This window comes from Dioscorea cayenensis, chromosome 14 (genome assembly GCF_009730915.1).
Source record: "Dioscorea cayenensis subsp. rotundata cultivar TDr96_F1 chromosome 14, TDr96_F1_v2_PseudoChromosome.rev07_lg8_w22 25.fasta, whole genome shotgun sequence".
NCBI classification, from domain to species: Eukaryota; Viridiplantae; Streptophyta; class Magnoliopsida; order Dioscoreales; family Dioscoreaceae; genus Dioscorea; species Dioscorea cayenensis.
Window position 1 is genome coordinate 948,687 of NC_052484.1, and position 25,610 is coordinate 974,296.

Sequence of the window (25,610 nt, forward strand, 5' to 3'; positions counted from 1 at the left end):
GTTTGATCAATCCTCACGACTAGAGCCGATAGAAGGAATTTTGTGAGTCCAAAAGTTGTGGTTCCTATATTTTAAGTAAAGGATATCTACTCAAATGGAATTTTGCCTATTAAAATAGTTGAAAAGATTCTTGGCCATTAAAGAATGCTTAACATTAAGGAGGTTTCTAATACCCATATCCCCTCAATTTTACTAGAGTGATAGTAGACCAATTGATCAGAGGAATATCTCTGCCATTGACATTGTTTGCACACAAAAATTTCCTAGCAACTTGGGAAATCCTTGAAAATTGGGGCAGCCATTAACACACTATTAATTAAAAAGCGCTTTTAGTCGGCCTTAGAAAATTTTAGCCTTTTGGCCCAATTTACTCTGATAGTATTGAGATTATCAATCATAGAATTGAAATTGAAAATGGCAATTTGCTTATGAGAGATGAGAACCCCTAAATATTTAAAAGGAATTTTGCCTTACTAAAGTTAAGGATAGAACAAATGCGAGAAGATACCCTCTTGTTAAACCAATTGGGGAAGTAAATCTCAGATTTTAGCCGATTGGCCTTCTGACCAGTCAACTGATGATAAAGATTTAAACAAAAGGTTGACATTTCTAGTTGACTTCCTTGAGGTTGTGGTAACAATGATAAGATCATCAACATACATGATCAGATGATTAAAGTTATATCTCAAATTGCAATCAAAACCATGAATGGGATCAAGCTGCTTAGTAAGATTGAACAAGGCAATTAAATTTTGGGCCACCAAAATAAACACATAGGAAGAGAGGTGTCACCTTGTCTGACCCCTCTTGAAGGACAAAACCAATCAGTAGGACCCATTAATGAGAAGAGAAAAAGAGGTAGAGTTAAGATATGCTTTAATATATGAGACCCAGTTGCTAGGAAAATGCATTTTCACTAGAATAGCAAGAATGGTATCCCAATTTAGAGTATCATAAGCTTTCTCAATGTCAACTTTGATCAACATCTTAGGGGGATGGTTCTATCCATGTTAATGGTGTGGAAAGTCTCTTGAACCACCAATATATTATCAACAGGAGACCGGTCAGGAATAAAACCACATTGTTCCTTGGTAACAAGAGTTCCAATCATCTTCTTAATGTGATTGGCCAGAATCTTGGTAACAATCTTATAAGCAACATTAGAAAGTGAAATTGGGCGAAAATCTAAAACAAATTTAGGGTGCTCTTTTTTAGGAATTAGAACAATGTAGGTCTGCCCCAGGCTTTAGGCATCACAGCTTCGTCAAAAAAATAAGATATGACTGATATAAGATGATTGTTGAGATCTTCCCAAAAATATTTAAAGAATTCTATATATATTCAAACCAACTATAATTTATTTTTTCATCTAACCACTAATCATGTCCTCCCATGCCAAGAATTAACTAGCTGTTTTTCTTTGTTTACATTTGCATAACAGTGACAACCGTTAGAATAACTTAGTATGAATGTGTATGTGTGGATGTGGGTGCACTTTCCTGCAATGTGTGTCTTAAGCATGTTAATAATCTCTTCAAGGATTCAAATATCATAGTAGTTACAAACGAAGCTAGACATCTTACATGGCTTGGCCTAGGATTTTAGTAAATTGATTCTGGTTTCATAATGCTAACATTATTTATTTTAATTTAGTTGATTCCATAAATTTCTATTCGAATAGTTTGGCTATATGGCTAAATGATGATGAGCAATATCAGTCAGTCATAAATTTTGCGTTTGTGGATGAAATCCCCCAAGAAGAATCTTTAGTTTATTAACTAACTCGGCATTTTACTTTTTTTAATATAATAATGTGCATCCATGTACTCGTATTGTAATCATTTAAAATTCAGTTAATTCTACATGGTATCAGAGCAAGTATGTGAATTCAATTTTTTTATATCTTAACCAAGCCAATGTAGTTATTTATAAAACTTTCATTAAGTGCTAATCTCTTTTATGGTTGCTTGAGCTGTATTTTAAAGTGCAATATATAATGAACATATATTAGTACAAAATGTTTATTTAAATAGGAAAAATAAAGACTTACAAGGAGTATTAAACTCTTGACCTTTCTCTTACGAAGAGAATGCACTATCACTATTCTATGGAAACGTTGCGGTGAGGGGGTCTTTTTAAAAATTTTAATATTTAGATAATTTAGAATTTTTTTTTTCTAATTACATGATTTTGCTGCTTGATATTTCATTTTAGATGGTGAAGTTTGTAGACATCAAGCTTCACTCTTTAGTTACCATCCACTTTTGGAAATGTAATAAAAACTATTTAATAAAAATTAATATTTATAATCAAATATAATAATGTGACTTTTTAGCTTTAAATTGATAAAAAAATACTATAAAAATATAAATTACTTGCATTTTTGGTGTTTTTGGGTGGGCGCTTTTTAGATTTGTTTTGGGTGAGCGCTTTTTCAGGTGATAATTGAAAATTGCATTATAAAAGCACAAAGTGATAAATCTTTTTAGCTTTAAATTGATAAAAACTATAAAAATATAAAATTATTTAGCTTTAAATTGATACTATAAAATATAAATTACTTGCATTTTTTTGGTGGGGAGAGCTTTTTCAGTTTGATAATTAAAAATTGGCTAATAAAAGCACAAAGTGGTAAATCTTGTGCTTTACCAGGAGGCTGGGACCAATTTGTGCAATCTTCAAATGAGGCACCAAAGCTTACAGAAAATCATGGTTGGCATGAATGGGCAAAAGATTACTTTTATTTTTTCCACATAATATACAATTAATGATTAATTTTAAAATTTATTATTATAAATACTTATTTTTGTTTAAAAACAAAATTTGTTAAGAGAGTAACAGATTAAATGAATTTTTTGGATTATAAGTGTATCAGTGCAAATAAGAGATTAACAAATTAAATTATGAACTTAAAGAATAAATTGTGGATTTCAACTATAGGACTAGCCATGGACCGAGCAACTCATGAGCTGACCCGAACCAAATCCAAAAAAGTAGGTCATGGGTTTAAAACAAAAATTGAATTAGAGTTAAATATGTAAGCCCAATTAATTTTCAAACTAGACTTAAAGTCATACAAATTTTTGCCCCACCCAATCCTAATAATTAATTAAATTAAGATGCATCAAAGATTTAAGGTTTGATAATATATCGATATCTTTTTGGCTCCCCTCTTTTATTTTTTGAGTTGTATTGAATTTTTGTCTTCATTTGACAAAATATAAGGATTGCAATAGAAATTTAATTTAATTATTTATATTATTGTATAAAATTATATATATATATATATATAATTTATTTTTGTACTAAGCTAAACTGGACCTAATACAGTTCTAATAAGATCAGCTTGGGCAAACATCATCTAGCTTAAATATAGCTTGACCCAACCAAACTAGTATGTATGAAAAGAATAAACTTTTTATTGTACTCAGTAATGAATGAATCAAGCATTCTTCAATGTCAATGTCCAAAACCCTTGCTTCACTTCAAACAAAAAAAAGCAACAGGATCTAGAATAAATTGTATCAGTAATTAATAACAATGGAGAGAAATGACATCATGACAGTATTAACAGAATAAATTAGAATAACCCTAGTCATTATGTTTACAATGTTATTCTTATTTTTAGATCTTATTCTTCTCCCTTCCCTTTACATTTAATATTAATTTGTTTTTCTAATTTTGCCCATGTTCTATTAAGATGATGTATTTGCAACACAACTCTAACATAAATTTTCACAACTCTACTCAAATTTAGATAATTACTTAATGTTCAGAATAATTTTTGTTCAAATATTTATTAAACCTCTAAAGTAAGGTTCAACATGGAATGATATATAGCATAGACTTTCAAAAGAAAGATTATAACTTTATGCCAAATAATAAAATCTTTTGTAATTTTTATTTGTGTTAAAGAAGAGAGTTCTTGAAACAAACAAAAACACATGGATTGTGGTCAAATAAGTTTATATATACTAAAATAAAGCAAATCAAAGAAGACTAAGGTCGTATGAGCTATCACACAACAAGGGATAAGTAGTGGTTGTTAGTTTAGTAAATATTTTGGAAGCAATGTTATTTTAATAATGTTAGCCTTAAAAATACCCTATCAATTTATATACACTGATATACACATAAAAAAAATGAAGAATTGGAAATAAAAAATAAAAAAAAAAATCTACCCAAAGAAGCAAAGAAATACAAAAGGTCAACAAAAGTAATTCAAAATTTCCGAATACAAAACCAACGACAAAATGATGTATTGGTATTCAGATTCTCGTTAAAATTTTTCATAATAGTATATTTTTAAAAGAGCAAATTATGGTTGTATGCGAGTGGTCTCAATATCTGTATATGCGTGAACTCTACCTCCACTTACTCCATTGAGACTTGTAAACAACTCTGTCATCCATATGAATCTTATCACTCATCCTCCACTTATTTCATCGAAACTTGTGCACAACTCTGTCATCCATATGGGTCTTACCACTCATCAATGGCTTCTCAATGAACAAGATTGAATGGAATGGAGAAAAGATGTAGAAAAAACCTTGTAACGGAGAGTCATCAGCAAGAGCTTCTCCACCACCTTCATCTCCTAACAGCATTTGATACCTAGAATCAATGAACCTTAACCCTAACCCTAGAAACATGAAGACAAGGAACACAAATGAATTAAAATGGAATGAAGAAAAGATCTAGAGATAACATACAAAAAACCTTAGAACAGCGAGAGTCAAGGAGAACTACTCCACCACCGACGAAACCAGCATCAGAATCAAAGTGAAACCCTAACCCTAACCCTAGAAACGAGAAGATGAAGGCACTCAAATGAGCATCAAAGAGCAAGAGAGCTCTTCAGCTGAACATGGCAGTAATTTATAAAGTGAAACCCAGAGAAAAATTTTCAATTTAATATTTTTCCATTTTTAAAATTAATTTAAATCAATATATACATAAATTTCCAGATATTTATTACAAATTTAAAAGTTAAAAGAAAAAGTAGTAAATTTATCCAAAAAAAAAAGAAAAAGAAAAGAAAAGTTAGTATACATAAGTTACATCAAATTAAACTTTCAAGAATGCATTACAGTTAACAACCAGCAATATATAAAGATTATGATTTAATAGTTTTAAAAAAGAAAAATTAAAAAATAAATAAATAAATAAATTACAAAGATCTGAGTTGTAGAGCATTCCCAAAAGCTAAATGCCTAACAAAGAAAACAATATGCTCATAATCTCATACTAATATATATATATATATATATATACACACACACACAACTTTTTCAACCCCACTATAAAATTCTTATTTTTCTCCATTTTATTCTCAATTCTCTCCCTAATTAAAAATTTTTATATATATATAATAATAAAAAACTGATAATATCTAAAACTTGAAGGGATTAGAACACTGAGAAGCTTTGTTTGTAGGGCCTTGAGAGAGAATGAGAATGGAAAAAAAGAAAAACCAGCAAAAAACACACAAAAATGTTTTCTTTTCCAAAGCAAACGCAATAGAAAAAAAAAAAGCCAAGCAAAGCAAAAGCAACGAAGAGGATTAGTGAACAAGAGAAAGAGAGAAAGAGAGAAACCCTAGATGGAATTCTCTCATCAATGGCTTCTCATCATCATCTTCGTCTATGGATTCAGAGCACTAACCTCGATCGCCATGGCCGTAGATCTCTACAGCTTGGTGTACAAAGGCTGCGCCAATGGAACAATCGGCGGAGGATCAACGGCGCAGCAAGCGATCGCCGCGGTGGCGACGGCCCCTAATCGCGCAATCAACGACCTCAAAGTTCTACAAGACAACGACGACATCGACGGCGGGGCAAGCATTCTCCGGCCGGTTCCAGTGCCGTGGTGATCTCACACCATCCGATTGCTCCACCTGCGTCTCCAAACTCACGCCGATGTGGGGATCTCTCTGCGGGAGCTCCATCGTCGCCGCCGCGCGGGTTCAACTCACCGGCTGCTACGCGCTTTACGAGATCGCCGGATTCCCGCAGGTCGCCGCCACGGAACTCCTCTTCAAGACCTGCGGATCCGACGGCGGTGGGACAGGGTTCGAGGAGAAGAGAAGCACCGCGTTGTCGAGTCTTCAGAGCGGGTTATCGGCGAGCGGCGGTGCCGGATTCTATGCGACGAGCTATGAGTCGGTGTACGCCATGGCGCAGTGCGAAGGGGATTTATCGCCGGGGGATTGCGGCGATTGCGTCGTCGCCGCCGTGGAGAAGGTGGAGGTGGAGTGTGGCGGCGCCGCTTCCGGCCAAGTCTATCTTGATAAATGCTATATTAGCTATAGTTACTACCCGAATGGAGTTCCTCGTGGTGCTGGAGCCGGCGCCGGCGCCGGAGAAGGAGATCTTGGAGGTGAATTACTGGATTTGTATAGATTTTTGGAGTGAATTTTTTGGGTGGGGATTTGATGGAATTGTTGTGGAAATTAGGGAAGGAAAGAGGGAAGACGGTGGCGATTGTTGTTGGAGGAATAGCAGGGTTTGATTTCTGGTGACTTGCTTGCTTTTTGCAAAAAAACTTTGACGAAAAGGGAAAAAAATGGTGAGTGAGTTCTTTTTATTTCCTATTTAAATTTATTTCATTTTCATTCTATTTTTTTGGTGTTGATGTGATATGTGTGTGTTTTTATGTGTATATATATATATATATATATATTTATAGGTCAAAATATTAAAATGGTGTTTTTATTTTGCGTTTTTCATTGCTTTTTAGCCCTCAATATAAAATCTGCTTTTTCATTAATCGTATTTTTTTGTATTTGTCTTTTTCGTCTTTTAATTGACTGGATTCTGCTTTTTCATTTGCCCTTCCAGATACGAATTAGAGGATCAAAAAAGATGAAAATATGTAAATATGAGGACTAAAAAGATAGATTTTACAACTAAAGGACGAAAACGTTCAAACCAAAAAGACGGATTTTATTTTAAAGGGATTAAAAGGGCGGAAAACGAAAAATAGAAGGACTATTTTGATATTTAAACCATTTTTATATATATCAACTGGGGAAGTTCTATGTCCGCAACAATTAATCACAGTACATATTAGAGTCATAGTTAATAAGGGTTGATTAAAATTTAATTTGAGTTGATTAGTTAGGTGTTTTTTTAAAAAAAAAAATTATTATTAGTATAATAGAAATAAAATTGAATGATTCAAATTTATTTAAATACTGTGTAAAATTGATTGGACGATTTATATCAGAATATTGTGCATCTTATTTTTTTATTGTGTTACTGATTATAAATATAGTGACATTATTTATGACACAGTGCATTTAAGCATAGTGACAATGTTTATGATACAGGCTGATACGAACGTTGATAGATGATCAATGCTTATTTGTCCACCCAGGGTGACATTGTTTATGTGTGTAATTGACTGATTGAAAAAAAATATTTTTTTTAGAGATTAATATTTTAAAATTATTTTTTAAAACTGTATTTAGTCTTAATATATTTTGTTTATTATTTAAAAATATATATTTTTAACTGAAAAAAAGCATTTCTATGAGTGTAACCAATGATTATGTTCGAGTCCGTCTCCACTTGCTTCATTGAAATTCGTACACACCCCTAAACATTAACTAATCATCTAATCATCCAGGAACTATGAAGTTGTAAATGATTATTTATTAATTAGAGAAGCAACAAGTATTTTTGCATTGTGTTTTTGCATTGTGCTTGAATGGATTCGAACTTGAGGCTTTTTAAAAATAAGGTAAAAAATTACTAAGTTATACCATGATTTTTTTATAATTTAATTTTGTTTATTTATTTATTGAGAATGTTTTGTTGTTGATGTGATGGAGATGGGTTTATTTAGTGATTGATTATTTATTTAACTATCATTTTATTTACTTGGATTTGCAGATCACTGAGGAATGAAAGTTGGAGATTTTTGTGAATAATATATGGGTATAGATTTTGGAAGTCATGATATAATTGATTATAATTTTGTAGTTTTCTCTTTGGATCTGTCTGAGTTTTTTGTACAGATAAATTACATTCTAAATATTGTTTTTAAATGGTATTGAGTTTGTGTTTTTACTAATGTACAGTTAAATTACATACTAAATATTGTTTTTAAATGGTATTGAGTTTGTGTTTTTACTAATGTACAGTTAAATTACATACTAAATATTGTTTTTAAATGGTATTGAGTTTTTTTTTACTAATTTACAGTTAAATTACATCCTAAATATTGTTTTTAAATGGTTTTGAGTTACAGAATCTTTATAGAGTTTATCAGTTGAAATCTCAGCAATATCTTTTTGGACAAAAACGACTATATACACAAGGGGCATTTGCATGAATCGGAAATTAATCATTTAATTCGTGCACCCTCGGATGAGGAGTTTGGGTTGTTAGCTCACGCCTACAACCGATGACTCATTATCATTATTGCTTTTAATGAGTCTTAAACTCAAGATTTTTTGAAAATCTCATTATTTTTCCCCACAATAAAGTCAAGTACCAATGGATTTTGAGCCCTTTGGTTCATGAACATTCTTTTAAATTGATATATAGTTTACGTTAATTAGTAGTATTTTTTTTAATTGGTAAAATGAAAGTTTTAATATGTTTTAATTTCTTCATAATTGATTTTGACTCTTTCAAATTCGATGAATGAAAAATCCACATTGATTATAATTTCTCTAGCACACCAAGATTTGGTAGAACTAGCTGTTTTTTGTTTTAATCATAAATTATAAAGTAGTATTTCACCTTTTTTTTTTAATAATTTTATATTGAAATTATTTCACCTGTTTTTTCTCCAAATTTTCATGTGATCATAGCCAACTACACAATAAGTATAATACTATTTAAATGAAAAAAAAGTTATTAGATTTGATTATAACTCAAAATTACAAAAAAGAAATAATAATAATCTATTAATATCAACATCAATTTCTCTTGTTTTTGTAGATGTCGTCTAAAAGATAATCTAGAAATTTATTGAAATAAAAAGTTAAATAAACAAGTTCCAAAATATTAAACAATCGTTTTGTATCAACGCTATAAGTCGAACATTTTTATTTATTTTTCTAAGTCCATCAAAGATTGTTTTAATTTTTAAAATTCTCAATGAAATCAAGATTGATGGTCTAATAAGTTTTGGTTTCTTCACATCAAAGTAACATTACTTGCCATATTTCCTATCACAAAGTATTAGTTCATTTTTTTTAAAAGAATACATTTTATATTTTTATTGTTGAAAGTTATTAATTTCATGTTTCTTTCAAAACAAAAAGAATATTATATTAATTTTCCACACTTATTTCTTTCAATTCAATTCAAAAAGAAACACCACAAAATACAAAAGACAAATCAAAATCCTAATCAAACCACCACAAATAATCTTCCAAGTAATTATTTAAAGAAAACAAAATAAAAGAAAAAAACAAAAAACAAAGAAATGGTCCATTTGTGAAAACAAAATTTGTTGAGCTGTTTGCAAAAACGAGTTACGTAGAAGACATGCATGCAACATGCAATTAAATATATTTTTATTTTTTCCATGATTTAAAAAATTAAAATAAAGTTTCATTTTCAATAAGAAACGTGTGGTATAGAGGTGGGCACGGGCCGGTTAACCGGGCCCGCCGGGTCCGGTTCACCGGAAACCGGACCCGGAACCGGCCCGTGCTACAGGGGAGACCCGCCGGGTCCGATTCATTCTGTGAATGAACCGGACCCGGCCCGGCTTAGCACAGAACCTGCCGGGTCCGGGCCAGGCCCGTTTGACCCGGCGGGTTTTTGTAAATAATCAAAAAATGTATAGTGGATAGGGTTTGAACCTAGGACCTCTCACATAGGAAAATAACATTAACCAATTGGCCTATAAATTTTTCTTGTTTTAGTTTAAAACATAAATAAATATAAAGAAGTTACAACATATTTTTTAAATTTAATCCCAAACAATAAAAAATTTAAAATAATTTATAATAACTTAAAAAAATTTTTAAGACATATCAAAAATAATTTTTAAAAAGGATAAAAAAACTACATTTTTTTAATTTATTTATCTATCAAATTAAATTATTAAGACACCTTTTTAAGTCGCAATAAAACGATATATATAAGTAGTATTCTTATTTTTTTAAATCGAAGTTATCATCAACTTATTTATTTATCAGAATTAGGGTTGGGCTCTAGATTTTTACTTTGTTATCCGACAATAGGGTTATTATTGTGCTTTATCATGTTGTTATTGAAAAAAGTTACTAAATCAAAAATAATATGGTGTGAACCATTATTCAAAAGATATTCTTTTTACTAATATATTTTTTTATAAATTGATTTATATAATTTAAAAAAACAATTTTTTTGTAATTTTATTTTTTTATTTTATAAATTGAAACAAAAATAATCTAATATATATGTGACAAATAATAGTGCACTATTTAAGAGAATTTAAAAGTGTGCAGATATGTAGAGATTTAGAACTATGAACCTAAAGACAATTAACAAAAATAATTATTTTTTAAAAAAATATTTATGAAAAATTTATTGTTTGATACTTTGATATTTTTACTAATTGATTTGTATAATTTTTTTAATTTATTATATGGTTTCTTAATTTTTTTATAAATTAAATATATAAAAATATTTTTGATCTATATCCTACATCTATCTATATATAATTCTTTCCAACAAATATTGAAGTAAATTGTAGCTTTCAGTGGTTGGGTTTTCTTATCCGAGTTCAAGATCATGGGCTCAAATCCCATGACCAACAAAGATCTTAGTATTAAAAAAACAAACAATAACATTAAGCTGGATTTGACCCTGCCCGCCGGGCTCAACCGGGTTTTTGACCCGGCGGGTCAACCTGCCGGGTCACGGGTTGGGAAAACCCTAACCCGTAACCGCCCGCTTTACATGACGGGCGGTTGAGGGTCAATGAACCGGCGGGCCGGCCACGGGCCGGGCCGGTTTTCCGGACGGCCCGTGCCCACCTCTGGTGTGGTAAACTCAAAAGTGCCATTCTTTCTTATTTATTTTATTTTATTTTATTTATTTATTATTATTTTTTCATGGCTGTTGATTTTGGTCAAACAAGTTGCACACTTTCTCACTCTATTGAGTTCTTTAAATATTCCACCGACATGAAGTTCCCATGCAACTTGCCATATTTTATTATCATTAACAAATAAATTTTTGTGATGGAGTTGATCTCTGTTTTATTTTGTTTTTTTTCTATAAAAAAATCTCATTTTTTATATCAAAAAGAATCTTTTTTTGTTTGTTTGTTTCATGTCTCTATTATGAGGAGCACTATCATAGTTGCTATATCAATAATAACTTTAAAACTAAATTCCTTAATATTCACTTATGAAATTTTATCATTTAAAGCCTAAATAAATAATAGTACTAATAACATATTAAAAAAATAATTTACATCGTGTGACACCTTAAAAAAGCAATGAATCAAAGACCAAAAATATATATATATATATAAAGGATAAAATTTAACTTCAAGTTTTCATTTTGACAAAGTAAAATGAAATTTTGTTTCATATACATTTTTCCAATCTTATGACATATCCAAATTTTATTAATCATCTGTTTCTCACACTTATGGTAAATAGCCAAGACATTGAGAAAAATACAAAAAGTTATATTTTAAAATTTAACTTAATTTAATTTGTATTTTTTGTAATGATAAAAAAAATTAAAAAATTCTTGAGAATCAATCCTTCAAGTTTGATTAATCATTATATGATATTTTAAATTCACATTTCTATATTAGAAATGATTTTTGAATTCAATAGAAAATCTTTTTTATTAACAGTACTTTGCTATGTTTATATATATATATATATGATAAAAACGATAAGCACAGTTTTATAAAGAAATATCAAAGAGATAAACATATATGATAATATACAAATTATGTTTATACATTACGAGTTATTTGTAAATATGCATTAAATAATAATAATAATATTAATAATAATAATAATAATAATAATAATAATAATAATAATTGGCACATTTGAAAGGGTAAAAGAAAAAATCATTGGAAGAAGACAATGCACATGTGGTGGACATGCAACCATACAACAAGGTGGGGACAAAATAGAATTTTTAGGCAAGATACGAATCGAATCTTTAAATATACTTAGTCAAGGACTAACGAAAATATTTAATTAAAAATATTTAATTAACCATCATGGTTATATATATATAGAGAGAGAGAGAGATAGTTTCTCAAAGTCAGTCAATGAATCTATTGATACAATGAATGTTGTTTGGATGTTTAGCTGTAAATCATGTGATTCTCTTCACTGCTCACAAGATTTATAGTTTTATATATATATATATATTTAATGAAAGCGACAAATACTGTTGAGAGAAATGAATTATCAAGCCAAAAAAAATAAAAATTCTATAAATTTTGTTTGAAGTCATGACTCTCAAAGAGTCCTAGATCTTCTTCACTCCATAAATATATCTTTTGCTTTGCCCTTCATTCAATAATGAGGCAAGTGGTGATGCATTCAATAAGAGCCTTGCATGTGATACCTCAACCTTTTCCTCTCACCTCCTTTCATTTTATTTGTCACCTTCATTGACAAGTGACAACCCTTTCCCAACTAGAAATATTAATGGTGAAATTACTTACATGCCCCTTTGAAATGTTTGTACTTGCTAACTACTCAATGCCAAATTCAATTTGGTTTCATATATCTAGAAAAAATCAATCCAAAAAATCCAATTAACTAAATTTTTTTATTTAGAGTAATAATATATCTTTTATTTAACTTCCCGCGTAAGGTACAAACTAGAAAGACTTATCAACAAATAAAAATTAAGAGAGATTCATTCCGTTTTTAAAACCGCCTCCAAAATAATTTAGAGCCCGTTGTTCTTAAAAAACTTGTGGGTCTTAAAATAAATTAATTCTTAAATATAAATATATGAAAATATATTTTATTATTTTAAAAAAATTATAAACAAAATTATAATTAGCGATGCCAATGGCCCTGGCCTTGATGGTGAATCAATTAACTAAAATTTGGAATATGAAAGTTCATTTTACTATTTCAAAAAAAAAATCATAAACAAAATCATAAACAATTTGGTTTCATATATCTAGAAAAAAACCAATCCAAAAATTCCAATTAACTAAAATTTTTATTTAGAGTAATAATATTATCTATATAATAATATAAAGTTACACATTAATCTAAGTAAAGACAAAAAAATGTACTAAGACAAGAACTTACATGATTCAATAATCTTATCTCCCTCCGTCAAATCAAAACAATGATTAGAATTCTCAAAGAAATTAGTTTTATTTTTAATATATATATATATATCTTTTATTTAACTTAAAAGTATAAAGATCAACCAATAAGAATTAAGAGTGATTTATTCTCTTTTTAAAACCACCCTTTAAAATAATTTAGAGCCGTTGTTCTTAAAAACTTTTGGGTCTTAAAATAAATTAATTATTAAATATAAGTATATAACAATTCATTTTACTATTAAAAAAAAAAACGGAGCCGAAGATGAGAAATAATTCTCAGTCAGAGTCGAGGGGCAGGAGAATATTCTCCTGATGCACTTTCAAACTCTAAAATATTAAATATTGAATTTAAATATTATATATATTGGTATTTTGTATTAGGGCTTTACCATATTAATTACTCATATTTGTAATTATTAAAAAAATTTATAGTAATTTTAACAAATGCTTTATAAAATTTATTTTAAATAAATAATAATATTTTAATTTATTAATTATGAACAAGAATCTCCAAACCTGAAAAATCTCACAGGGATGAGAATGTAAAAAAAAAAATTCCCCATATTCAAATTCGGGACAGAGTCAGAATGAATCTCAGATGAATTTTACCACGTTGAAATCCTGATTCATAATCAGAATTCTTAAATTATTAAAAGAAATTAATTTAAATTTTCTATTTTAATCATACATCCTTTTCAACAAGGGTACATAAGTAAATACAAAAATAAAAAAATCTTCATCATTTTTACAATCCAAGCATTGATGCAAGTTATACAACCACTAATTTATACATTAAATAAATAAACAAATAAAAATAAAAATCCTTCCATCTCTCCTTTATAAAACAGGAGGAGCAGAGAGAACTAACAAAACCAAGAAGAGCTTGTCAGCCACTTTGCAATTAGAAACCAGTCACCATCATCATCATTAAAAATAAAAAAATAAAAAAAAAATAAAAAAAATAAAAAAATCATACATCATTTTTAACAAGTAAATACAAAATAAAAACCTTCAAAAAAAAATTTTCAATTTTTACAATCCAAGCATACTACAAGTATACAACAACTAATTTATACATTAAATAAATAAATAAACAAATAAAATAAAACCCTTCTATCTCTCCCATATAAAGCAGGAGCAGTAGAGAGAACCAGCAAAACCAAGAAGTGCTTGGTAACCGCTTTGCAATTAGAAACCAGCCACCACCATCATCATAAATATATATACATATATATATATATTTTAATCATACATCCTTTTCAACAAGGGTACATAAGTAAATACAAAATAAAAACATTAAAAAAAATTCAAATAAAATCAAATTTTACAATCCAAGCATTGTTACAAGTTATACAACCACAAATTTATACATTAAATAAAGATATAATACCCGAATTATTTTCTTTATTTTGTTCTCATCTCTCTACTAAAAATACGACACATTTAAAAATGATCTAATTTAGTTCCTCTACTCTTAATCTCTTCCCATTTAGTCTCTCTACTCTTAAAAATATAACTAATAATTGGCCTAGAACGGAAAAGACTAAATAAAACTATTTTCAAAAGTAAAGAGATTAGTGGACTGTATTTCTGAGTAGAAGAAAAAAAAATAAATGGACCAATTCAGGTATTATACGTTAAATAAATAAACAAATAAAATAAAACCCTTCAATCTCTACTATATATAAAGCAGGAGCAGCAGAGAGAGAACCACCAAAACCAAGAAGTGCTTGGTACCCACTTTGCAATTAGAAACCAATCATCATCATCATAAAAAAATTAAAAATGTTGCTGAGGAGTTCATCAACACCAATGCTCAACTCTCTCATCAATGGTGAAAGCCCTCACCACCACCACAACAACAACAACAACAACCACCATGCTCACATCTCCTGCAACCTCTCCTCTCCCTTCTCCGACTCCTCTCCCTCCTCCTCCTCCGGAGTTCGCCGTACCCGCTCCGATGGCAACCTTCACTCTCTCCTCTCCGACCACCACCATGAATCTTCTTCCTCTTCTTCTCGTAGATCCAACCCTATGCTTGAATCTATCCCTTCTTTCTCTGTTTACAACTCAAAGCTTCCACAAAATCTAGAAGAAGAAAAAGAGGAGGAGGATGAGAAAGATGAAGATCAGGAGGAGGGTTTGGGGATTGAAAGGGAGTTTAGTTTCTCTAGAGGGAAACAAGGTCCTTTGTTTCTTGCCCGTGGGCTTGGGATTGATAGGGTTGCTTCTGGGATGATGCTTGTGGGTGGTGGTGGTGGTGGTGGTGGTGGTGGTGAGATGGTGGAAATGGAGATGTATTATAAGAAGATGGTGGATGAGGATCCAAGTAATGCTTTGGTGCTTAGGAATTATGCCAAGTTTCTCTATGAGGTGATACTTTTTTCCTTTTATTTATTTATTTTTTTTTTTGTGATTGTTTTTTGGATTTTTGGTTTTGTTTGTGGTTTTGTGGTGAGGTTTTTTAAGTTTGAGGATTAGTTTTTGGAGATCAATAGAGATGATTGTTTCACATTTCCTTATTGTTGTTGTTGTTGTTGTTTTGTTGGATTTTTGGTTTTGTTTGCAATATTTTGGTGAGATTTTGTGGATTTGGTGATCTTATTGTTTAGTTTTGTTTGCAATTAAATGATTAGATTTTTTTTTCAATTTGTTTTTGTTTGCAATTTTGTAGTGATATTTTGTCAATTTGGTGATCTTCTTCTACTATCACTTCTTCTTTCTTCTTTGGTTTTGTTTGCAATTTTTTTTGGTGAGATTTTGTCAATTTGGTGATCTTATTGTTTGGTTTTGCTTGCAATATAATGATTAGTTTTCTCAAATTAGTTTTGTTTGCAATTTTGTAGTGATATTTTGTCAACTTGGTGGTCTTGTTGTTTGGTTTTGTTTGCAATTTAATGATTAGACTTCTCAACTTGGTTTAGTTTGCAATTTTGTGATGAATATTTTGCCAAATTGGTGATCTTCTTGTTGTTGTTGTTTGGTTTTGTTTGCAATTGAATATTTAATGGTTACATTTCTTGATTTGGTTTTGTTAATTTGGTGATTCTTCTTCTTCATATATTTTGTTTAAATACATGATTTTTCAAACCAAAGACCATGTTTCATTGTTTTGAGATTATAGTATACAAGCATAATAATCTCACATTCATTCACTAAACAAGCTGAATATATAACTCTAGGTCTCTTATCCTCTATTTTAAATTTTCTTAAGTTTGAGCTTTGGTTTAATGCTTGGTAAACAGTCTAAAGGTGATCTTCCCAAAGCTAAAGAATTCTACTCAAGAGCTATATTAGCAATGGTTTAAAGATTATAGTATATAATACTCTTACATTCATTCACTAAACAAGCTTGAATATATACAAGTTTAGGTCTCTTATCCTCTGTAATGGATTTGCTGTGAGTTTGAGGTTTGATTTGATGCTTGGTGAACAGACAAATGGTAATCTTCCAAAAGCCGAAGAGTACTACTCAAGAGTTTTATTACTGCAGTGCTTCTGATATTACAGTATATATATATAATACTCGCGCATTTATTCACTAAACAAGCTGAATATATAGAAGTTTAAGGTCTGTTATCCTTTGTTTTGAATTTGCTGTGAATTTGAGGTTTGATTTAATGCTTGGTAAACAGACAAATGGTAATCTTCCAAAAGCCGATGAGTACTACTCAAGAGCTATATTACCAGTGCCTCTGATATTACAGTATATATATATAATACTCTCGCATTTATTCACTAAACATGCTGAATATAAGTTTAAGGTCTGTTATCCTTTGTTTTGAATTTGCTGTGAATTTAAGGTTTGATTTGATGCTTGTAAACAGATAAAAAGTGATCTTCCGAAAGCTGAAGAATACTACTCAAGAGCTATATTAGCAGAGCCCGGAGATGGAGAGATCCTTTCACAGTATGCAAAACTAGTGTGGGAATTGCACAAAGACGAAGAACGAGCGTGCACCTACTTCGAACAAGCAATTCAAGCCTCTCCTCATGATAGGTATAACTGATGAAAATCATTCATAATCTTATTACAATCTTATTACGACTCAAAACTATCCGTGATTATTGACTATAGATCGAGTTTGCCTTCATTTTGTCATTAATCATTGAAGTTTCAATTTTTGCAACTGAACCATCAGTCCAAGTTTATGTCGAAGACTCGAAATTGTCATTTTCTTAAAGAAACTAAACTTACATATCGAAAGCCAATCTGGATTTAATCAAATTCAAAATGTAGAAGTTTTGATGATTTTAACCTTAATTAAGTTTCGAACAAAAATATCATTTACTGATTTGATTTGTTCATCGTCAGCCATGTTGCGGCGGCATATGCGAGCTTTTTATGGGAAACAGAAGAGGATGAAGAAGAGGGAGTGAATGAGTTCAATGGAGCACAAGTTTCTCATGGAACTTTGACTTCTGCTACTGCTTGAGAAATGGTCTAATTCTGTTCTAATGTTATGGGACTGACTTCTTGTTATCTTTTGTTTTAGTTGTTGTTTGTTAAAGGAATAAAAACAAGAAAGAAGCTTTGACATTTTCTGTGTAGTAATAATACTGAGTTTTGTAACTTTGTTCATGAATATAAATATATATTATTAGAAATGCAATTTAATGAGAATGCATGTAGTTTTAATAGTTTGATATACTTTCTCCATTGTTTGGTCTAACATTTTATATACAATTGAGTGTTGTATAAAATTTGAGAGAAGGAATAAAACAAAATTCAAATTGTAATGGTTCAACCAAACAGGCAAAGAGTATCTCAATTTATATTGTACACATTTTAAACATTAAAAATTTATATTATAAAAAATAATTTTTTTCCATCTAATATTTAGCATCCATGATGTTTGGATCATAAATTCGGCTTAAATAACATTATTAAGATTGTACTAAAATTTTCAATCTTCAATCTGAATAATAATTAAAATATATATATATATATATATATAATTAATTATAATGTTTCAACCAAATAGGCAAAGAGTATATCAAAATTCCCAATCCAAATGAAGGAATGATTACTAATGACCAGATAATTACTATCGATTGCGAGATCACGATAGAACCCTTCACAAATGGTGAGAGTTCAAATCTTTGGTGAGGGAATATTTCTGAGAGTGTGAGTAATGTTTATGTGTAGAATGAGTCCCTAGCCCCTATGTCAGTGCCGTGCTCTCACTGCTCCGCTGAGGCTATGTACACCCACTGCTTTTTAGCGGCTAGGCCGCTCAACTTAAGAAAGAGGAATGATTGTCAGCAACATATAAACATTAGCTCTCAGAATGTGTACACTCTGCCTCATTGCTAAAATTTCTGCAACAAAACTAGACACTGTACTCAAACAACCTAAAAATCCAAATTGAATTGAGCTCACAATGATCCCACACATCTTTATGTTCATCTCTTTACTAATCGTCGCGAGAGCTGCCATGATACAACCTGCAAGAATATTAGCAGTTAATGTTCCGATTGGAGCGCCACTTGAGGTTTCTCCTTCCAATTCCCGGCCATTTTAGAGCTTAACCAGAGAACAGCTCCGTCGCTGACACTATCTAGCTTTCTCTTTGCTAATACACAACTTATGCTGGATAACACTCCGAAGATCAATATCATTGATAGAAGAACAAGAATACGACGTTCATGAGTGTTTACTCTCAAGTTTTCGACTATTAGTTCGGTTTTTTGAGAGCTTTTGTGATGCCAATTCAATAATTTCAGCGAAATGCCTCTGCTGTCTCTACGCCGTATTGAATGCTTTCATTGACAATGGCCATCCCTAGAACAATGCCGCCAACGGTGAACACCCAATAGTTAATCCTATCACCAAATAATCTGATACATTGCGAATATCAGCCTTGAATATCACACCAAAACATCCCATGAGGAAGGAACCTAGAATATTAGACGGAAGATCAAGGTATAGTGCCGAATTATTTCCTGTGAGTTTCAGAAGGCTAGGACCAAAAAAAGTTTTTGCAGTAAGTACCTTGTGAATACCCCCCAGAATTCCAAACACTGCCAAGTGAACCAGATAAGAAATGTGATCAAATCTCCCCGGAAGCTTATCTTTCTTTTGATTAACAGATGAACTACTATTAATTCAATGCATTTCTTTTGCACTTGAACGTGATATAACATCAGTTGGAAGTGAAGAAGGAGCTAATTTTGCCATTAATCTCACCGTTATTCATAGAAAACAACTCCGAGCTCTCATTTTTCAGCATCCAAATCATCAGCTACTCTATCACCACTGTCTCTTGCTTGTGCAAGCAATCTCAAGAGTCATCAAGATCTCTGAGCACCTCCTCCACCAAATCTCTTGACAAAGTGAATGAATCACGAATCAAATCACACACATCTTGTGAAGGAACTCTCATACTCAAGCTACCCACAGAGCCATCCCTCCGAAAAGTCCCTGAGCTTCTACTCCTTGCCAAACGATGAACTTTAGATAAATCCATGCTTCTTCTCAAACTGAAGGATCTTGAAATGGATGGAATGCCAATTGCTACATCAACTCTCCGTGGAGAAGCTTGCAACGCAATGACACCATCTCCCATTGATGTCTGTTAAGAGCTGTAATATCATTTGTTAGGAAAAGAACCTCGAACTTGTGTAATTAGTAACTTTGTTAATTTGTTCAGGCATTCATGGTGTGAAATCTTACTAAAATTCAAATTAGCTAATCCTAGTCAAATTCAAAGTATACTCAAGTCATAATTCTATTTTAATTCAAATTAGTAACTAAATCATTATTATATATAAGAATAATAGGGCTACCAGATTTTTAAAAAAAAATTGCAAAATTTTTCAAAAAAATTCATATTTTTGAAAGAGCATCGAATTGATCTTAATTTATCACCCATCCTTAAAATTTTAATCTTATTAACTAAATCATCTTCGTCAGCATTTGTTGTAGTTTGAATCCAGAAATGATACAGATACAAAAATTCAACTTTAAGGTTAAGGTATGATATAATGGAATAAAGACACAGTTAACATACTAAAGTGAGGGGCCATTATTTTTAATAGATTCTCACATGACTATAATGGTAATAAAAAATAATTAAGAGAATCTAGATAAAAATAACATTTTTCAGAATACTTGATTTAAATAATTAAAAAAGTTACTGTTAGTTGTTAGTGTCAGGATTAGATATGAGACATCACTTGTTTGACATAAATCCCAACATCTAGAAAGGAATCTTAATGGTGCATTCATTTGATAAAAAAGTAGGGTTTTGGATGATGCTTTTATATTATAAGCATGTGAGTAAATAAATGCATGGTGGTGTATAGAGATTGGCTATTCATAAAATTTGCTAATACTAATGAACTACGAGGTTTGACTAACATAGGCTTTGTCAAAAACTTTTGACTGTCATGTGTTCTTCCAAGGAATATATTAAACCTTAAATATAGTTTTAAATGATTATCATAAGCTTTTCAACTATCAGAAGAAGATATTAAATTAACTGCCATTAAAATAACTGATGTACCTGATTTTTTTGTGAAGTTTTTGGCCTCAAAATCACTGATTTCAGTCTCTATATCAACCTGAATGAAAGCAGAAATTAAAGTAAAACACTCGCAAAGTCATTAGCATCTGCTAATTTCCAAGTTTTTATACAACGGCATCAGTTTTAAACACTAATGATATTCAAATCATGCATCAAGAATCTGAAGAAACAAATTCAGATATATGCCAAGCTTGAGTTTAGATTTCAAACTATTAGTTCACTGAGATGATATTAAAATGCCTGCTGTTAAAATAACTGCAGCACCTGAGATTAGTGTGGAGTTTTTTCGGCCTTGAAGTCACCAAGTTGAGTTTCAATTTCCAATGCTGAATTTAGAATTAAAAAGCTTGTAAGATCACTAGCCTCTGCTAATTTCATAGACTTTTTCAAATCCAGTGTTGAGTTCACAGGTAGCCTTTAGACTTCTCCTTGTCCATTGTGTGGCCATAAGAGTCTTCTGCTTTGGATGATCAACCAATGAACTTGAACTTCCAAAACATCATGTTTTCCTCTTATGTCTTGTAAAAGTTTGTTTTTTCAGAGTTGGAGAAAGAAAGGTACCTGAGTACTCTAAATGGAAAATCTAGGAAGGGAAAAACAGCAATCTTATACAAAGGTGATCTAAAATTCTAAATGTCTCTTTATTTTGTAAATATATATCAGTTTCAAAAGTTTTGAGCATGGATTAGAGAAACAGGAAAAAAGGTTAGTGGAGTCTCAACAAGTGGCTGTAAATTGCAATGTAAATCACAAAGATCAGATGCTTTGAATATAAACACAAGGGAAGTCTTACAGAAACTTCTAATCTTGATGGGAAGTAGATGGAAAACAAAATATGAGGATCACTTGTCAATTCATGCAAGTCTTATTCCAAAATATTTACCTAGATTTTCTCCTTGTTCATCATATCTGATTGAAAAGATAAACTGATCCAAGATTCTGATTGGTGTTCCTCAAAGATATTGCTTTCTTTGTCTGAGAGAAAAGTACCGATAATTCCCATGGCTTGTACAAAGAAATCAAATAATAGACTGCTGTTTGCATACCTGATCTTCAAGAAAAATCAGAATTCATGTCAGTCCAGCTTGCTTGCTTTCATCTGGTCACTCTCTAATTCTACATGAGATTTCAATTTCCATGATTTATCCTCCAAGTGGTTATCTAGCCGAAAAAAATCTGTGCACAGATTTATTCCAGAGCAACATAAAGCTTGAATTAGAATTACAAAAAGCGAGAAAAATGAAGGTTTTCGATTACCAACCTTTAACAAAAAGATTTTTTTGTGTCACAATACAATTGCAAGCACAGCATCAGCAATTAATTACTTTTAAATAACCACACTTAAACAGCAGTAATTGCACAAGAACACTGCAGATAGATAATGAAGAAGATAATTGAAACAGTTAAACTTTTGAAGATTTAGAAAGAGCACAAGGGAACAAGTCAAACACTATATGGTTGGTGGCAGGTACAAGGTCTATGCTTTGGAGAAGGAATCAATTCTCTTGCAGAATCATGAAGTGGAAATCAACATTGGGATTTCATACGTAAAAAGTGTTACAACATCAATGAAGACAAATCGCAAGAAAATATTCTCTTACAGAATCATGGACATCTTCACAACATCAAGAACTCAAACAATCATATTGCTGAAACCTTCAATGGAGTTGGCTTACTTCCCATCATCAATTCAGCATGGCCTCCCAACATTTGCATAGAAAGGCTTTGGCTAAAAGGGAAGTACATTGGCAATGCTTTAGATGGAAGTCGAAAACACCAGCCATGTTAACTGCAAAGATTATTTTAGATGATAATTAATATCCCCGTTATCAACTAATGACTTTGACACATAAACTCCTGGATCTCCAGTAATTACCATGAATCATGCTCCTTGAAGCAAGTAATTCCCTGTGTCAAACTAACTGTCTCAGTATTTCTGTCAATAAGATAGACAATCATCTGTCGCTTCACCCACAGTTCTGCAGTCAATCAAGTAAAAGAGTTTAAGTCACACTATCAGAGAAAAGCAACTGGAAACCCTAAATATGATAATGTCAACCTCGAACTTCTGATAAGATGGTAAACAACATAAGCCTTAAAATATAATTAGTTGGCTGTGTTAAGCATCATATCATGCTTCATATCAGAGAGAGTAACTAACCAAAAAATAATAGAAGATCATATTGACCACAAATTTTCTTCAACTAAAAGCAGTAACCAGAATGAACTCATGGAGAGTAAGTACATTAATGTGGTGCAGGACACCAGGAATTAGAAACCAAAGTATTAATGTATTCTGGTTGATTAGCAACAAGTGTACCATATATATGAATCTAATGATTTCTGGAGCTCATGGCAACAACCCTGAAAAAAGAAAGTTGGAGCTTCCTTATAATTAAACCATTGGGTTGTGCTTAGTCACAGTTTGTTTTTCTTCTATATTACAGTGAGAGAGAATATTTTTGTTTCATTTTCACCACTTCCATAAATGACATAATTTCAAAGGCCAAGATATTAATGGCTGCTATTTATCAAAATCATGATCGATGCAATGCAAGGGAATGAACACTTACACAATTATCGATAAGTTAACGCATTACCAGATCGCATTCACCTAAATGCCCAAGCCTCTCAAGTTTGAACATTGCAACACTCATGTCCAGCCATTAGTTGAACATCTTCTCACAGTTCCACCAATCCAAATAATCCCTCTAAAACCATATAAATATCTTTAAATCTAGGGTGGAATTTATCACCAGAATAGAACTGGTGCACCTCACTATCTATCTCAATCCAGCTACACCCAGGTAATTTCTTCCCTCCACCCTCTTTCAACAGCTTTCTCACCTTCCTTACCTCCTCCCACTTTCCATTCTCGCTATATAAGTTTGCCAACATAACACCATAGTCAGCATTTTCGGGATCCAACTCCAAAAGTTTTCTGACTGCCAATTCAGCTAACCTTGCATCCCCATAAATCCTACAACCATTAAGCAAAGACCCCCACACAACCTCATCAGGTTCTATTCTCATATCCCTCACTATCCCCATCGCATCTTCAAATCTCCCGGCACGGACAAGAAGGTCTATCACGCATCCATAGTGCTCAATCTGGGGCTCAATCCGGAAATCCCTGCTCATTGACTCAAAATAGTCAAGACCTTCATCAACCAACCCACCATGTGTACAAGCATTCAAAAGCCCAACAAATGTGACTTCATCCGGCTCACATCCCTCGCATTCCATCTCTTTGAACATTGCAATAGCACTCTCGCTATGCCCGTGGAGGGCAAGACAATTGATCATTGAATTCCAAGTTGTCAAGTTCTTCTCAGACAATGTACTAAAAATCCACCTTGCTTCTCTCAAGCTCCCACATTTCCCATACATATCAATAAGAGAATTTGAAACATACGGACACTGCTCAATATCATTCTTGGTTATATATCCATGCACCCACTTCCCAAACCGGAGCATACTCAGTTGTCCACAAGCTGAGAGCACACAAGCCACAGTCGTCTGATTTGGCACCACAAAGGGAAGCTAACATTTTCCGAAAAATACCAACAGCTTCAGAGAAAAGCCCGTTCTGAGTGCAGCCAGCAATCACCGCATTCCATGAAGGCACATCTCTCGCAGGCATTTCCTCAAACAACGCAACTGCATTCCCAACCATCCCAACCCGCAGGTACCCGGACACCATAGCCGTCCAAGATACCACATTTCTCTCACGCAATGAATCAAACAACTGCCGTGCAGTACCTACATCGGAAAATCTCGCGTACCCATCAAGAAGCGATGTCTGCACAACGCCATGATCCTGGAAACCGGACTTCAAAATGTGCGAATGGACTGATTTCATAAAATCGAGATGAGACGAGTAGAAACAAGATTTTAAGACGTGGGGATAGACGAAATGATTAGGGCGGGGACGGGGGCGGGAGAGCATGAGCCGGAAGAGGTGAAGGGGCCGAAGAGGGATCAGGGCAGGAGGAGTAGGCAGTGATCATGCCGGTGTAGAGGTAGACATTGGGCGATGGAAGTGAATCAAAGATGAGGCGCGCATAGGCGAGGTCGGAGAGGGCAATGGCAGCGAAGCGGACGAGCTTGAAGGCAAAGAACTGGGTGTGGGCGTGGCCAACAGCGATGAGGTAGCCATGGATTTGCTTTAGATGGCGCAAGTGAGAGGATTTGGATAGCAAGGAGAGGACTTGCTCGTCCGGAGAGCCCGCCGCCATGGATCTCCGGAGAAGCTCAAGCTCTCAAGCTCGCGCGCGAGGACGAGGATCTTGCCTTCATATATATATATATATATATATATACAACGTTGTTAAACCACGGAATTTCACAATTACACCCCTGTTAAATTTATAATTATATGTAAACCTTTGTTTATTAAAAAATTAAGAATGATTTTTAACATGTGAGTCCCTCACATCACCCTCTAATGCCCCGGCTCGCTATAGATATCTACGAGTTTATGAGTCTCCCTGAGATGATGTTAAGTGTGTATATATATATAGAAAGCGTCGTGTATGAAACTCTCAGAAAAATCCAATTCTATGTTTATCTTTTAATTGTTGGATTTCAATTCAACGACTTGCAAATCATTCATTATTTTTAAATAATATCTGCAACTGAGTGAATATATACATTTGTTATGAATAATATAAAGTGAGATGCACCGTAAAATTTCATATTATTATTATAACCGTAATTTAGACAATTTTAGCCATTCAAATTGATTTTTACTAGTCCCCCCACACCTATGCGGTTAAAAAAACTAATACACCCCAA

The 25,610-nt window shown here is 32.1% G+C and overlaps 2 protein-coding genes, 2 long non-coding RNA genes and 1 pseudogene across 4 annotated transcripts; 2 read left to right on the top strand and 3 right to left on the bottom strand.

Moving 5' to 3' along the window:
• Positions 1 to 4,207: 4,207 nt before the first annotated feature.
• Positions 4,208 to 4,711, bottom strand: LOC120275196. The gene is made up of 2 exons (XR_005541080.1): positions 4,550 to 4,711; positions 4,208 to 4,464 (listed from the first exon to the last, which is right to left on the bottom strand). It is a non-coding gene; the product is annotated as an uncharacterized LOC120275196 (long non-coding RNA).
• A 755-nt stretch (positions 4,712 to 5,466) lies between these two features.
• LOC120275546 lies at positions 5,467 to 6,520 on the top strand (annotated as a pseudogene).
• Positions 6,521 to 15,035: 8,515 nt separating this feature from the next.
• On the top strand, positions 15,036 to 17,902 carry LOC120275231. Its single transcript, XM_039281754.1, has 3 exons — positions 15,036 to 15,657; positions 17,112 to 17,284; positions 17,600 to 17,902. Exons 1-3 carry the CDS (start codon positions 15,067 to 15,069, stop codon positions 17,718 to 17,720), a joined length of 885 nt encoding a protein of 294 aa, XP_039137688.1. The 5' UTR covers positions 15,036 to 15,066; the 3' UTR covers positions 17,721 to 17,902.
• Positions 17,903 to 19,524: 1,622 nt separating this feature from the next.
• On the bottom strand, positions 19,525 to 21,786 carry LOC120275242. The gene is made up of 3 exons (XR_005541086.1): positions 21,697 to 21,786; positions 20,793 to 20,850; positions 19,525 to 19,869 (listed from the first exon to the last, which is right to left on the bottom strand). It is a non-coding gene; the product is annotated as an uncharacterized LOC120275242 (long non-coding RNA).
• A 404-nt stretch (positions 21,787 to 22,190) lies between these two features.
• Positions 22,191 to 25,074, bottom strand: LOC120275226 (pentatricopeptide repeat-containing protein At1g33350-like). Its single transcript, XM_039281750.1, is given in 5 exon segments — positions 22,191 to 22,602; positions 22,690 to 22,792; positions 23,387 to 24,354; positions 24,356 to 24,795; positions 24,797 to 25,074. Coding segments are annotated over 3 exon segments (1,554 nt in total). The 5' UTR covers positions 25,052 to 25,074; the 3' UTR covers positions 22,191 to 22,602; positions 22,690 to 22,792; positions 23,387 to 23,495.
• Positions 25,075 to 25,610: the final 536 nt, after the last annotated feature.